The sequence below is a fragment of the Chanos chanos genome, chromosome 3 (genome assembly GCF_902362185.1).
Source record: "Chanos chanos chromosome 3, fChaCha1.1, whole genome shotgun sequence".
NCBI classification, from domain to species: domain Eukaryota; kingdom Metazoa; phylum Chordata; class Actinopteri; order Gonorynchiformes; family Chanidae; genus Chanos; species Chanos chanos.
The window spans coordinates 18,946,864-18,962,801 of NC_044497.1; the positions used below are offsets into that span (position 1 = coordinate 18,946,864).

The following is a 15,938-nucleotide window of genomic DNA, read 5'->3' on the forward strand; positions in this document are numbered from 1 at the left end:
TAGCTATACTGCACATTGTCCAGAGCACCTGAACACTTTCCTTTTAGTGCTGTGATCAAGGGGAATGGGAAAATGAATGATACTTTTGACATAAGACAAGCACACTGAGTTTAGTTCAAACAAAAAAGAGGACAGTCTTGGAGGGAAATCATTTGTGCAGAGATACAGTTTTACCCACTTTACCCAATCTAGTGTTGATGCCAATAACTCTTCTAAATTTTAATTAGTTTATTACCTTGTTAAGACCCACTCAAGCCCATTGTGCCATTGTGCTTTGGAGCAATAACATGTACACTTTAAATATCAAACATAAAGATTAGACAGAAAAAATGCACCTTAAGGCTAGAATATATCAAAAATAAAAGGTAAACTGTGAAGAAAATTTATATTTGGTTACCAGGGGGCCCAGAGCTAGCCAACCGAAAGCACAGGAATACCCATGTGGTTTATTTTCATAGTGTTTCTGTGAACTTAATTAACCTGTAAAAGAGCAATCTCCCAAATTACATTTGAGACAAAAACGATAATGAAGAATGAATAAAAGTGGCAAAATCCGAAGTCAGCAGTGCGAAGTGATTTTTAAAGTGTTTAAGAGTAGACAATAATGATTTCTATTTATGCGGCAAACTTTTATTTTGTTTTGTTTTGATGAGTTTGTAGATATTTGTCATTGAACTGTGTTTAACTCCAGAATTTGAGAGGTGTAACTGGTTTCTTGTTTTCCTTTCTAGTTTTTTGCTGATAAGTGATAAGTCTGGCCAATGGAGCGACTTCTTTTGTCGCCTCTAGTGCCACAGTCACTGTCAGACTCAAATCCTCGTGCCTGTACGCAGTTGCTTTTGCTGTCACTTTTATCGAAAAGGCGTGCGCTTTTCCAACATAATGCCATACGGTTGTATATAAATATATATTTTATTGTTTATAAGCTCAACCACAGGAATGAAAGGTTTGGTGGGAAAAAAATGACAGTTATAGGGGTGTTGAGTATACCTTTTATGTACCTTAAAAGCTTTCATTTACTGGTTTTTAGAGAGTGCTTTTTTCATCACTATTATTATTATTATTGGTATTATTATTATTATTATTATTATTATTAATATTTCTAGAGTTACAAGGTCATTGTAACTCTAATGATAATTGTTAATATTAATATAGTTACTATGATTATTAAGCAGGTCTGCCTTTTTTTCCAGAGAAAAGGGCTGTGGAGAAAGAATGTTTTTGAAAATTATAATGTACTAAAGACTCTGGTATTTGTATTTTTTTTTCTTGTGTTGCTGTTGCTTTGACGTGCTGGTTGTGGTGTCAGTGGTCAGTGTGTTGTGGATCATAGACACAGAGGTGGCCAGATCTGTTAGACCCAGGTTGTGTGGGAGGTTCATTACTTTGTGGCTGATAGCCAAACATTTTGGGAAGTATCTCAGTGAGTCTCACAGAGCCCCTTGCCCAGACCCCCAGTTACAGTCTTAAAGGATTAAAAAAAAGATGTTTTTTGTTGCTTGATGGTTTTGGTTTTTTGAAGCACAGAGCCTTTTACAGAAAAAGAAATGACTATTGCGTTACAGAATCCAGTGATGTTCCTTCAAAACTGATCAATATAAATAAGTAGATAAACAAATAAATAATGACAAAATAAATATTTGCTTAGGAAGGGATTGAAATGAATGTGTTTGATTTGCACTGCAGTAATGTGCCATGGAGTAGCTGGGCACCCTGTCAAACAGGAAGTGAGAGGAGAGGTCTGAAATTTTTGTTGTTGTTGATGTTGATGTTTTTTTTTTCGTCTGTGCGCCCTGAAAGCACTCAACACAAACACAGAGACATACAGTTCCCTGTCCTTGATTGAGACAGATGTGTCAGAGGCCTACCACACCCTTGAGTAAGACTAGTAGTTAATTGCAGTCTTTTTTTTTTTGTTTGTTTTGTTTTGTTTTGTTTGTTTGTTTTTTTGAGTTGTGTTCATTTTGTTAAGTTCACAGTGAGCAGCCTGGTAGACCTGCTTGTGATTTCGATGCACTCACAGTTTGTATGCAAACTAACAGGAAACGTTCAAAGAGCATGCCGTATCCGCTGGGATGACTTAGGTCGACTTATGTCATTTGCAGAAACTGTCATTGGCAAACGTTGTTTTGTGTTTTTGTTTTTCATTAATTCTGAATTTTATTTTCTGGTTTGAACAAAGTGTTTTGTGGTTCATTGTTAACTAGTGATGTGATTATTAAACATGGAATAAAGTAAGGTGTTTAAAATACATCAAAATATATGTGTTCTCTTATCTCTTGTGGTTATGTCTCCTCTTTATTTGAACATTAAGTGCTATTTTCAGTTGTTATTAACCAAGCCATTTATTGTTTAAATGGCCTCATTAGAAAGTACTGTAAATTCATAGATCTGTTCATCATGTGTCTGTAACATATCAAGCTAAGTTCATATAAGAAGGACAAGAAGGCAGCCAATCACACAAGTAATTTGTTTTAAATGCTAATTATACTGAATGAAGAATGCAATGGAACTAATTTACAACATTTAAAGGATCTGAACACTGTGCATTAAAAGACCTTTGGACATGATGACAAAAAGAGGAACAAAAAATTAGAGCCTAGTCCAAAACATCAACGTTGCCCGGGTATGGTGTCCCAATGTATGTTATTGTCTGTCGGTCTGTCTGTCTGTATGTCTCTCTCTCGCTCCCTCTGGTGTGGCTTTAATCTTACCTGTGACTCCCGCTCCGTTACATCCCGTGGAGAAACACCGTGCGATGTAGATGCCACTCAGTCACGTGATCCTGGCTCGTAGTCTCTTCTCACTCGCAATCTTCTCACTTGTGCGCGTGGTTAGAATCAGCTCAACAAAAAAATAATCTGCAGAACAAAGAGCATGAAATGTTACTCCTCACTTATCACAACACATTGTTTAAATTATACAAAAGTTTCACACCATGAAAAACCACAACCCACATCCAAACAAAAAATAATCGCTGTTCCACTTAAATTCTGGCAGAACTAATAGCGTATGCTGTCAATAGGGATATAATGACAAGAGCTGCAAAGCTAACCCTGGCCCCTCCCTCTCTCTCTCTCTCTCTCTCTCTCTCTCTCTCTCTCTCTCTCTCGGTACCTGAGATACTATTGGGGCCCTTGCTCTCCCAGCCGCCCCGCCCCACTCTTATAACAGTCAAGTTAGAACATAGGAGAGGGAAAGAGGGAAAAGACAAGTAAACGCTCAATTTGTATCATTGTTTGGAAGGTATCTAGAGTGTATTATTCCATTGGTATACTGATGTTGGGCGGTACGCATTGCGTTCTCTGGGGTCATCCTGAGCAATAGCAAGAGTTACTCTGTAAGTAAGTTAGGAAGAAGTAACGCTGTGTGAGTTAGGAAGCAGTGAGCGCTTTCAGCACCGCTCTTATAAAACTTTTAAGACAATGTACAACAGCTCTGTCTCACCAGACTTTTGATATCTCTGAAAAGCAAATCATGGGTAAAATTAAATCCAGTCAAAGTAAAATACCGTCATATTGCCAACTCCTAAGAAAAAGTAAAAATGTTTTACCTGGATATATAAAGCAATGTTTTACCTGGATATTTAAAGCAAATACAACTTTTTTAATTAATGATTCCTCGGTGCTCCTTAAAGTTGAGATGTACCATGCAAATATGATTCTGATTAGGATTACGTGAACAGTTTTCACATTTTTATAATCCTAAAAAGATGTTTAAGGACACAACCATGGCAACTTGCACAATGAACATTAATAGTGTTAAAAGTTTTAAAGTCATAATTAGTTTTGGTCTGGATATGGTTTCTTAGTGACTTTCACTGCACTGGATCTTCATGTGGCCTTCAGACAGACCACACACCAAAGTTCTGAGCTGTATGACATTATGGAAAGACACCCATTACTTTATTTGTTTTGTTTTTCTTTTTTTTTTTCAGGAATCAAGCTCACCAGGTTTGATATTTGGTTAAGTGGTGTTGTCTTTGGGAAGATTGCCTATATGAGTTTCAAACATTTAGCTCCCTTAAACCATGTGTGTATGTGATATCCATGTGTAGGAGCTATTGCATTATTTTGGTATTATTATTTCAATCTCCAGTTCATGTACACCCCGTAGTTGTAGATAAAGATTTACGACAGATATTGAAATAATGCACATAGAGACAGTGTTTTTGTAAATTGCTTTTATTCTATGAATATCAGAACTATGAACTGAAGATTGCGGCACAGAAACAGACTTTTCCAAGCTTGCATCAGCTGTAATCACTGAACTTCACTCCTCGTCATGTCCTTTCTGCAAGTGTAGACATGGACACAGAAAATTACATTAATAACTTTGTGTTAACTTTTATATTTCTGTTGCCAAAAACTAAAGAAGAATTTTCAAGCAAAGGTGAACTGAAGCCAAAACGAAAGAGAGTAAACACAGAAAAGGCATATAAAGATAATGGCTGAAAAACTACATTCGCACTATGCAAATTCAAACTGGTTTATATAATTAGATCAAATTAATAACAGATGCTGTTACTATCCATAGGTTGACAATTCTGGTTTATGAAATGCATTGATAAGGATTGTATTGAACAATACTGAATATGTTTTTCTTATATGGAGAATGTGAAAAGAGTATTGTCTATAATTTGGTACTAGATACAGTGGTGTTCATGTAGGCAATCATACCCATTCCTTACTATCTCACCTTGGAGCCTGAATCACGACTCTTGGCCCTCAACTTGTTGACCTGAGACTCAGCAATATCAGCTCTCTCCTCAGCCTCATCCAGTTCATGCTGCAGCTTACGGAACTTGCCCAGGTTGGCATTAGCCTGTTCCTCCTAAAGGATGACATGAAACACATAATCAGTTAAAAGAATTTACAAATTACACTGGACTATACTGCATGGATAAGAAGAAAGTTTGACTTACAGCCTCCTCTGCAGTTCTCTTGTAGGACTTGACTTTCAACTGTAGTTTGTCAACGAGATCCTGCAGACGGGACAGATTCTTACGGTCCTCCTCAGTCTGGAAGAAAACGAGCAGGAAAATATATTTTGTTTGAATGATCTCTTATGCTTTGACTTGGTTTTTAAATGCCTGTTTAAACTGGATTGTAACTGTGCAAAATTAACCTGATAGGTGAGCTCCTTAATCCGTCTCTCGTATTTACGAATTCCTTTCACAGAATCAGCGCTCTTCCTTTGTTCCATCTCCACCTCAGCCTCCAGCTCTCTCACCTATTACAAATATTATAATTCAAAACAATGTTCTTTTGTTTTACATTACAAATATTGCTTTACAAAGAATAAATCATTTGTGAATTGAAGTTGTATAAACTTACCCTGGCCTCCAGCTTCTGGACCTGCTTCTTGCCACCTTTCATGGCGATTTGTTCGGCTTCATCCAGACGGTGCTGCAGGTCCTTGATGGTCTGCTCCATGTTCTTCTTCATACGTTCCAGGTGAGCACTGGTGTCTTGCTCTTTCTTCAGCTCCTCAGCCATCATGGCAGCATCAGTGATGGCCTTCTTAGCTTTTTCCTCAGCGTTTCTACATTCCTGTACTGCTTCCTCCACCTCAGTCTGAAGTTGGGATGTGTCAGTCTCCAACTTCTTCTTTTGGTTCAGCAAGCTGGTGTTCTGTACATGAATAAAGATGCTTTTCCTTATAGATTTTCACCTTTGGATAGTCACCTTTCACCTTTTGCACTAATAAGAAAGTTAGGAAGAAAAGTCTCACCTGAGAGTGCAGAAGCTGAACTCTCTCACTGACATCCAGCAGCTCCTGCTCAGCCAGTTTGCGGCCTCTCTCAGTCTGCTCCACCAGGGACCTCAGCTCCTCCAATTCTGCCTGCAGCAGATTGTTGCGTCTCTCCACAATAGCAATGTTCTCTTTCAGATCATCATTGCCACGGAGAGAGTCGTCAAGCTGCAGTTGAGCATCCTACAAGAGAAAGATTCTACAGTGTAAAGGTACGTCATTTTATGAAGTGATTCAGTTGTACATTAATTTTGACATAACTTTAACTCATGATACCTTCAGATGTCCGTGGAGACCCTTGAGTTGCTTTTGAGCCTCTGCCGCTTGCCTGTTGGCCTGGCTGAGTTGGATCTCCATTTCATTGAGGTCTCCCTCCATTTTCTTTTTCAGCCTAAGGGCCTCATTCCTGCTGCGAGTCTCGGCCTCCAGGGAGCTCTGCAGGGTGTCCACCACCCTCTGCTGGTTCCTCTTGGCCTGCTCCATCTCTTCATCTTTCTCAGCCAGTTTGCGCTCAATATCAGCCTTGACCTGATTGAACTCTAGCTGTGCTCTCAGGATCTTTCCTTCTTCATGCTCTAGGGATCCCTTAAAGGATGACAGGAATATTTTGATTAAGATTAAGTAAAATAAAATTTCAATGCACCAACAAGATTTCAGTGCACCAACAGGAACAATGTACGTGAGATATAAATAAAACACCACTATGGAAAACTATTCAGATTTACTTCAGCCTCCTCCAGGGCAGCCTGAATCTCAGCTTTCTCTTGTTCCAGTTGTTTACGAACTTTCTCCAGCTCATGGATACTCTTTCCACTCTCACCAACTTGCTCAGTGAGGTCAGAAATTTCCTCTAAAAACAACAAAGGTAATATTAATTAGGACATTGTGTTCTTGAACATGATCTTCAAAAACTGCAATACCTCAGATTCCAAAGACATTAACCTTGGAGGTTCTTGTTTTCCCTTTTCATGGTCTCTAGGTGATCGAGAGACTCCTCATAGGAGTTCTTCAGTTTGAAGAGCTCAGTGCTGAGTGATCTGGCCTCTTTCTGGGAACTCTCCAGCTCAGTCTGGGATTCCTCATATTTCTGTTTCCATTCAGCCAGGACCTTTTGGGCCGAGAAACTGATTTAGACCCTTATCATACTAAATATGTAGGCAAGAAAAGCTCTGAGCTGTGAAGTATTCATTTCACACCTTATCAAAGTTTCTTTGCTTCTTGTCCAGTGCAGTGGCTGCAGCATTGGATCTCTCCACGTCCACCATAAGATCCTCAATCTCATTCTGTAGCCTGTGTTTAGTTTTCTCCAGGGAGGAGCATTTGGCATTAACTGCCTCCACAGCTTCCTCTGCTTCTTGCAGACGCTGAGCCAGCTTTTTCCTGAATTGAGATATGGGGTTTTGGTTTAACAAGCAATTTACATTATATATGCACATGGACAGGAAAGGCTATTTGCGTTCATTTAGAGAAAGATTCTTCCTCTTTATTGTATACCATTTACTTCATGCCACTTCGCACACTTACTTTGCATCCTCCAGCTCCTCAGTCCTCTGGATGGCATCAGTTTCATACTTGGTTCTCCACTGAGCCACCTCAGAGTTGGCCTTAGACAGACTACGCTGCAGTTCAGCTTTGGCCTCCTGTTCTTCCTCAAACTGTTCTCTCAGCAAATCGGCATCATGACGGGCAGACTGCACTGCATGAGCCAATGCATTCTTAGCCTGTAAAAAAAAGGATTTCTTATATCTGCAACACATATTGGAAAGGTACTCTCATCATGGAAAATGGAAAATACTTTGTGAGACATACTTTGACTTCCTCTTCCAGTTGCCGCTTTAGGTCCTCAATTTGCTGGGTGTATGACTGCTTGCCTCTGGTCAGTTGAGAGACTAAGGAGTCTTTCTCCTCAAGCTGTCTGGCCAGCTCCCCTGGAATACCAATATTTTTGAGTTAGTTCTATAACTTCATAAACGCAGTGAATTGATGTTCTTGAGAACAGAACTGCATTGACCAACTTACCATTTTCCGTCTGAAGCTTGGCCTTCTGCATGGTGAAGTCATTGATTGTGCGCTGGCTTTCATCAGCCTTAGTTCTGTACTCACTCATCTGATCCTCCAATGTCCTGCACATTTTTTCCAAGTTTGTCTGAAAGATTAAAAATTACCGTTCAGATTGTTTCTTTTAGTGATCAGTGTAAAAACTCCTTTAGTCTTTCAGAATCACCAATGCACATTACCTTGGCCTTGACGATCTGCTCCATATTGGAGACCACATCGTCCAACTCCAATCTCAGTTCACTCTTTTCCTTCTCAAGCTTCTGCTTGACTCTCTGGAGATTGTCAATCTGCTCTCCCAGGTCAGCCACACTGTCAGCATGTTTCTTCCTCAGTGTAGCAGCAGTGGCCTCATGCTGCAGAGTGGACTCCTCAAGGTCTCTGCGAAGTTTCTGGAATTCGGCCTCCCTCTTCTTATTCATCTCAATCTGGGCAGCGGTGGCACCGCCAGCTTCCTCCAGCCTCTCACTGATTTCCTCCAGTTCTCTGGCCAAATCTGCCCTCTGTTTCTCCACTTTGGCACGGGCAGCTCTCTCAGCCTCTAGCTCTTCTTCTAGTTCTTCAATACGGGCCTAACAGTGAAGCCGTTTAAGTATTTGTGGTGATTTCCATTTAGAAACATAAATGTGGTAAAAATGTGCATTTAACAATACAGGGGCAAAACCTAAATGAACAAAAATTATTTGAGGTCTATTTCATAAGGGATTTTAAAGCAATTCTGGGACAACTTAGTGAACAGTTAGCTAGTATGGCATATGGAATACTCAAATGTGCCATGAGCTGACTTTACCCTGTAACACATACTTTTGGCTAGTGGACTATCTGTTCACTCATCACACCACTAAAATAGTAACAAATAGCCAATCTAAAGATGAGTGACATTGTTCTAAGCACCCAGAGACCCATGCCTAAATCAATCAGTTCACCAATGATCATGGCTTTAAACAGTGGAGGCATTAAGTAGTGGCTACAGACATGCATGGACATGATTTGCACATCCTTACTGAATTCAGTTTTAACAAATGAGTTGGCAAAGAGACTTCCAGTATCAGCTTCTACACATTCAAGCTGAGCTTTGCTGCTTGGGCTGGAATATGTAAATAAAATGCATGGATATAGTCATCACCTGTCACTTAGGTACTATACTGAATTTTAGATAAAGTGACTGATTTATTTGTGGGACAGCCCATCTTCACTTTGGAGCTGCTAAAATGACAGTGTGGGGCATTAAGCAAAAATGATAGTATTAATTAAAAAATAAAAAAACTATTCAGTATTTCATTATCCAATATATTGACCATACCTGCAACTCCTTCAGTTTCTTCTGGAGTTGAGCACCCATGGCCTGCTCATCCTCAATTTTACTATTTAGCTGGCTGATCTCAAAATCTTTTCTGTTGAATAAAAGTAAAGCAGAGAAGTATAAGAAATTGCATGCTCTCCTGATTTTGTCAACACTCTACAATTTTTGTTGTTGTAATCTTACTTCTTCAGCCTCTCCTCCATTTGCTGTTTATCATTTTCTAAGTCCATGACATTCTCTTGGGTCAACTTTAAGTCTCCCTCAAGCTTTCTTTTAGCTCTCTCAAGATCCATACGGATCTTCTTCTCCTGTTCCAGTGATCCCTCAAGCTGAGAAGGAAAAGGGAAAATATGCTTATGCTTAGTTCTTTTTTTAACTCAAATATATAACACAACAAAAAATTAACAAGCAGATACTCACATCATCAACTTGCTGTTCCAGTTTGGCTTTGGCCTTGGTCAGCGTATTGACTTTGTCCTCCTCACTCTGGAGGTCATCCAGAGTTTGCTGATGGGCCTCCTGGAGAGCTTTCTTCTCCTTTGTGAGCTTGGCGATGATCTCATCCAAAGCTGCCATCTCTTCAGTCAGGTTTTTAACCTTTAAACAATAAAAGTATGTCAAATATCAGTAAAAGAATCTATAATAATAAATTAACATGCCAGTGGTAATAGTAAAGGTGAACCTTGTTCTCAGTGGCATGTTTCTCCTTCTCCACTTTGGCCAGAGTTAGCTCCAGATCATCAATGTCTTTTTTGAGCTCGGAGCATTCATCCTCCAGCTTCCTCTTCTTAGCAACCAATTCTGCGTTCATCTCCTCTTCATCCTCCACTCGCTCAGTCAGCTCTTTGACTTTGGCCTCTAGTTGGATCTTATTCTTGATCAGACCCTCACATCGCTCTTCAGCATCTGAGAGATTATCTTGCTCCTGTGAAAGAGTATGATCAAACGCATCCATTAAGTAGAAAAATTACAATTTAGTCTGAGGAAAGCACTACCCCTTCTATCATTTGGAAAGTTTATTTTTCTTATAACAAAACATAAGCACCCTATAAAATTGGAAATAAGCTTTGTAATTGTTTATGGGGGTGGGGGCGGGGGCAGGGGGGGGCTCACCGATTGAACTTGAAGCTGAAGGTCATTCTTCTCTTGGAGAAGTGTAACCATCTTCTCTTCCAGCTCCTTCTTGCGAGCCTCAGATTTAGCATAAGCCTCTTTCAGCTTTGTGAATTCTTCCTTCATGTTGGCCATCTCCTTCTCAGTCTCTGCTGTTTTCAGCAGTGGTTTGATCTTGAAGTAGAGCTTCATCCAGGGCCAATTCTTGACACCCATGAAAGCTCGGACATTCCACTGGATCACCAACAGAGAATCCCTGCATACATTGAACAAGAGGTTTCACTCAGCAAGATGAAGGGAATAAAAAATAAAAAAATAGAAGGAAAAAATCAACCTTCGTTCAACGATCTTCTGGAATTCAATTCTTGAAAGAATACCACGGGCCCTGGCCTGGATGCCAGTAAGGATCAAAGCAAGACGGTCATCTCGCATCTCCTCAAGCTGACCTAAGAGACCAGCCTTGAAGAACACCTAGTGTGGAGAACAGTCTATTTGTGGTACCTTTTGTTTGGCATGATGAGATAATGATCAAATATAAAGTTAACCCTGTACCTTAGTGTGCCCCAGTTTGTACTGGGTGTGGTCAATGTCAAGTGACCCCAGTAATTTTTCTGCTCCTTTCTTGTTGTCAATGAACTGACCCTCAGGTATTGCAGCAGGATTCAAAATACGATATCTGAAAATCAAAGAGCACCAAAAATGTAGTACCTACATTTTACAGAGTAGAAGGTAAATATAATAACTAGTATTTTGCAAGTAAATAAATATATCAGCTGTTTTGATTCCTTAATATACATTATGTGTTGCAAAACCCTACCTCTGTTTGAAGTCACCATACAGAATCCTGTTGGGGAATCCCTTTCTGCAGATCCTGATGCCTTCCAGTACACCATTACAGCGCAGCTGGTGCATGACGAGAGGATTCTCCATGGCTCCAGGAGTCTTTGTCTCATTGGGGATCAAGCAGCGCACAAAGTGTGGGTGAGTTGACCTCAAGTTGGTCATCAACTTGTTCAGGTTCTCCTGTGAGTGGAATAAATTTTGTAAATTATCGTATGGCTAGTGAATTATGTCAACGGATATTTGTTTCCAAAATATTACCCTGTGCAGGGCTGAAACAGTCTGGAAAGACGAGCCCTTCTTCTTTCCACCTCCTTTGCCTCCTTTGCCACCAGCTCCACCTCCTTCCACTGCTGGAAAAACATAAAAACTTTCAGAACAATTTTGGACATGACAATGACATTGTGAAAAAAAAAGGCAAGTCATTTTTTCATCTTCTCTTGAGTTCTTTGCATTACATGTTCTTGCAAAGAAATGCGAAGAATTTCCTAAGTGTACTGTGTGGCAACAATCACATTTGATTTTATGGGGACATAGTTTTATTAACTGGTAAACAGTGGTATCACTATTGTTATGTGGCATTGCATTAATATGTACCTGATTCAGCTCCAGCATAGTTAGCAAACAGAGTGCCTAACATTTTGAGCGTTGACTTCTGGTATAACCCAACAACAGTTTCATTTAGAGGATCCTTGTTCTTCACCAGCCAGTTGTTGATGTTGTAGTCAACAGTGCCAGCATAGTGAACCAGGGCAAAATGGGCCTCTGGTTTTCCTTTCACAATCCTGGGTTTCAGGAAGTTCGCATTCTTGCCCAAGTGGTTGTCATAAAGCTTGGCTTTGAATGTGGAATCACTGGCCTTGGGGAACATGCACTCCTCTTCAAGGATGGACATGATACCCATGGGCTAAGTAAGACAGAGCAGACATAGAATGATATTGATCACATATAGAACCACAGAAAGAAGTAGTAGTGGTTATTCAACACGACAGTAATTATTTAGCACAGACTGTTGCGCGTTCAGTATATTTGGAAGGGAAAATTAACTGTTCAGTTTCAGTTCATTAGGTTGTAACATAGACTGTATCCACTGGAAAGCCTGTAGTTTTGACAGACTACATGATCCTGTGATTGGTCTGACAAAACTCAACACAAACAGTGGATATTAATCAGCTTGCTTGTGGCACACTTAATGGAAAAATTACATGATGAAATGTTTTCACTCTCAACATTTAGATTTTTGACTTACCTTCTCGATAAGCTCAATACAAGCCTGCAGGTCCATACCAAAGTCAATGAACTCCCACTCAATTCCTTCCTTCTTGTACTCCTCTTGCTCCAGCACAAACATGTGGTGGTTGAAGAACTGCTGCAACTTCTCATTAGTGAAGTTGATGCACAGTTGCTCAAAGGTGTTGAACTGCAACAGATGATATAGGTGGACTTGATACAAAATTACTTTAAATGAAATTCAGAATGTCATTCCCCCACAGTTCATAAAACTAGGCATTACAACAGACTCACATCAAAGATCTCAAAGCCAGCAATGTCCAGCACACCAATGAAGTACTGGCGAGGCTGTTTGGTGTCCAGAGATTGGTTGATTCTCACAACCATCCAGAGGAACATCTTCTCATACACTGACTTGGACAGTGCACCGATAGAGTAGTACACCTACAAAATATGGGTGGGGCATAAAAGGGAACTAAGATTTCAACAAATATGCCAGTGAAAATGTTGAATACCACTTAAAATATTGAATGACGCTATTACAAAGCCTGATATCTCAAATCCCAGTTAGGTCTTTCACCTGCTGGACATTCTGTCCCTTGGTCACCCACTCATTTCCTACTTTGACCCTTGGATGACACAGAGCCTTGATGAGATCGGCAGAGTTTAGACCCATGAGATATGCAACTTTGTCAGCATCTAGGTGAAAACAAAAGCACTCTTAGTTGTAAAAAGAGATTAAGAGTGAGGCCACAAATGACTCAGGATTCATGATGTTGGAGTGGATCCTTAGGTCTGATATCTATTACTTACCCTCAGTGCCATCAGCCTCTGCCTGCTCCTCTCTTTGCTTCTGCTTGAACTTCATGTTCCCATGATGCATGATGGCACCAGTCAGCTTGTAGATGCCATTCTTCTCCTCTTGGGTGAAGCCCAGAACATCGAAAGCTTCCTATTAACAAAATACAAACAGCGTACTTCTTCATGGTGTTTGTTGGTATTCTACTCAGTTGCTCTTTACTGAATATATTGCAAATGGACATGCTAATGAGTGAAACATAGATGAACTGTGAAACCCACATCAGTAGCCATCAGCTCATCACCGTCGTTAATGGAGGCTACAGTAGTCTCTCCTTGGGAGATGTAGGAGTAGTCATAAGGGTTGTTGGTGATTAGCAGCATCTCTGCAAAGAGAGCACGAAGTGATTGTTACATGTTATGTGTCACTGCATTTAAACATCATTACCACAAATCCGTGTCATAATCTCACCAAGCAGCTCTGGTTTCCTCTGAGACAGGATCTGGTAGAAAATGTGGTAGTCTCTTTCAGCCTTGAGCTGGTAAGTGACTCGAGATTTCTCCAGAAGATCTGGTTAAAATGGAAGGATAAGTGACTTGAGAATTCAGTGGAAGATCTGGTTAAAATAGAAGGATATATTCAATTTTTCCACAATTACATGTTATCCAAAGTGATAATAAACAGATGAAGTACTTACAAGTCTCTATGTCAGCTGAAGACAGCTTTCCACTGACACCAAAGTGAATTCGGATGAATTTACCCTGACAATGTCGGAAAAAAAAATTAAATTTCATATTGCAGTTCCTCATGAAAATGTCCAAAATCTTGCCCTTTATCAAATACCAAGTAAACTTACAAATCGAGATGAGTTGTCATTTCTGATGGTCTTGGCATTACCGAAAGCCTCGAGAGCAGGGTTACACTGAATGATTTGATCTTCCAGAGTGCCCTGGAAACAAAAGCAATGTGATTGTCAGGCACACAGGACACAAAAAAATCTGGACTTACATAAACTTTTATGATTAAGCTAATTAACTAACCTTTTTCTCCTGTGCTGCATCCTTTTTTCCAGGTGATGCTGCTGCAATGCTGGCGAAGTACTGGATTACTCTTTTGGTGTTCACAGTCTTTCCAGCACCAGATTCTCCACTAGGAGTGAAAACTCATATAAATGCCTGTTTATGATTGTTAGCAGCAATAAAAAAGGCTTAATATAAATGGAAGTAGACACTGAAGATAAACTTACGTGATGAGAACAGACTGGTTTTCTCTGTCTGTGTAATTAAAACATACAAGGTTTAAGGAATGCACAGTCACATATTGTAAATCCAACATGCAAGCGGGCTTATTATAGCAGGCTTGGGGTTGCTTAGACTGTTACCTGACAACATGTACTGATAGGCATTGTCAGAGATGGAGAAGATGTGAGGAGGAGCTTCAGTCCTCTTCTTGCCTCTATAGGCAACGACAACTTCTTGGTTATACACTGGCAGCCACTTGTAGGGGTTGACAGTCACACAGAACAACCCAGAGTAGGTCTGCAGGAGGAAAGACCCATAGTTGGTTTGGTTGTGTGTGTGAGTGTGCTATATGATTATAGCAAGTCAAAGACAGAGATTGTGAACATACATAGATCATCCAGGCTGCATAACGCTCTTTGAGGTTAAACAGCACAGCAGGCTCGTGCAGGAAGGTGAACATCGCCATGTCCTCGATTTTATCGAACTTTGGCGGGTTCTGAGGGTGGACATCAGCCTCCTTCACAGTTACTGTCTGTTGAAATAAACAATTGTTTTTTTCTCTGTTGGGTTCTTGCACAATGCTGCTGTAAATAATGAGACAAATTTGTCTCCATCTGATATACATTTTATTTTGGCAGTTTTACTCCTTCAGTAAAAGATATGCATTGAAGATAACACAGGTAGAATAATAATACCACATTCATTTAATATCTACCTTGCCAAACTCTGTCTCCACGGTGACTTTGTCACCGTCTCTGCTGACAACGGAGGCCTTCACATATTCAACCTCAGGGTCTGGCACAAAGCATTCCTTTTTTATGTCAAAGGGGCGAGTCTGGGCCTCCAGACGCTCCTTGTCCGACTTTCGCAAGAAGGGGGCAGCCGCCCCAAACTCCTCCATGAGCGCATCACCCATCTCGAATTCTGTGTTGTAAACATATGTATTTAAATGCTAATGCCGCATCACCCATCCTTTAAGTGGACTACAAGACAGACATAAAGTAAATCTTTTAATTTAAATTTTTTTCCCCTTGGCTTTACCACTGCTCAAATGCACAAAAATATCATGTCTTACCTTGTCGTACTCCAAAATGAAATGTAATGTGCTAGTCCTGACAAAAAAAGAAAACAGATTTCATTCAGGTACCAAATTTAAGGTGCAGGCTTCTTTATAACAAATTGGTCATTTTGGGACATAGACATGACGCCTTTTCTCACCATCCTTCTTTAATTGGAACGTTGCTTCTACAGCTTTGAGACATACAAATCGGAAACATACAAACTATGGCTTACCTTGAGGTGGTACAATGGCATATGATGTTTGCTGAGCCTCCCTCTGAATCTCTTTATATAGAGGGAGGACAGAGGCAGAATGTTTGGAATCGACAGGGCCATGACGTTGACTTGCTGTATTTGGTTGGGGCTGCTGGTGGTGTGTGTGGCTCTTTTTGGGTAGCAGAAACATGTATGTGGGGCAGTGGCAGAGCAGGTGGAAAGTATTGTTTAAATTAGAGTTCAAAAAAGTGTTAAATCAAAATAGTGCTGTCAAGTGAGGTTTTCGGGCATGCCACTGTGCTTACTGTTTATTTGGATTTGGACTTGG

At 40.2% G+C, this 15,938-nt stretch overlaps 1 protein-coding gene across 6 annotated transcripts; it reads right to left on the reverse strand.

Moving 5' to 3' along the window:
• Positions 1 to 4,272: 4,272 nt before the first annotated feature.
• Positions 4,273 to 15,251, reverse strand: LOC115806474 (myosin-7-like). 6 transcript variants are annotated; one of them, XM_030767186.1, is made up of 37 exons: positions 15,051 to 15,251; positions 14,724 to 14,867; positions 14,476 to 14,632; positions 14,341 to 14,368; positions 14,135 to 14,243; positions 13,951 to 14,043; positions 13,792 to 13,855; positions 13,566 to 13,664; positions 13,376 to 13,479; positions 13,109 to 13,247; positions 12,876 to 12,994; positions 12,590 to 12,739; positions 12,315 to 12,485; positions 11,663 to 11,972; positions 11,327 to 11,400; positions 11,043 to 11,248; positions 10,778 to 10,901; positions 10,560 to 10,696; positions 10,226 to 10,481; positions 9,795 to 10,037; positions 9,533 to 9,709; positions 9,296 to 9,441; positions 9,113 to 9,203; positions 7,992 to 8,381; positions 7,774 to 7,900; positions 7,564 to 7,682; positions 7,279 to 7,475; positions 6,951 to 7,134; positions 6,697 to 6,862; positions 6,480 to 6,604; positions 6,031 to 6,339; positions 5,734 to 5,937; positions 5,337 to 5,633; positions 5,128 to 5,232; positions 4,925 to 5,020; positions 4,699 to 4,833; positions 4,273 to 4,293 (listed from the first exon to the last, which is right to left on the reverse strand). In XM_030767186.1, exons 1-37 carry the CDS (start codon positions 15,249 to 15,251, stop codon positions 4,273 to 4,275), a joined length of 5,817 nt encoding a protein of 1,938 aa, XP_030623046.1. The 6 variants fall into 6 exon arrangements, with proteins under 6 accessions (XP_030623046.1, XP_030623045.1, XP_030623044.1 ...); XM_030767185.1 differs by having other exon boundaries at positions 11,327 to 11,406; XM_030767184.1 differs by having other exon boundaries at positions 11,327 to 11,409.
• Positions 15,252 to 15,938: the final 687 nt, after the last annotated feature.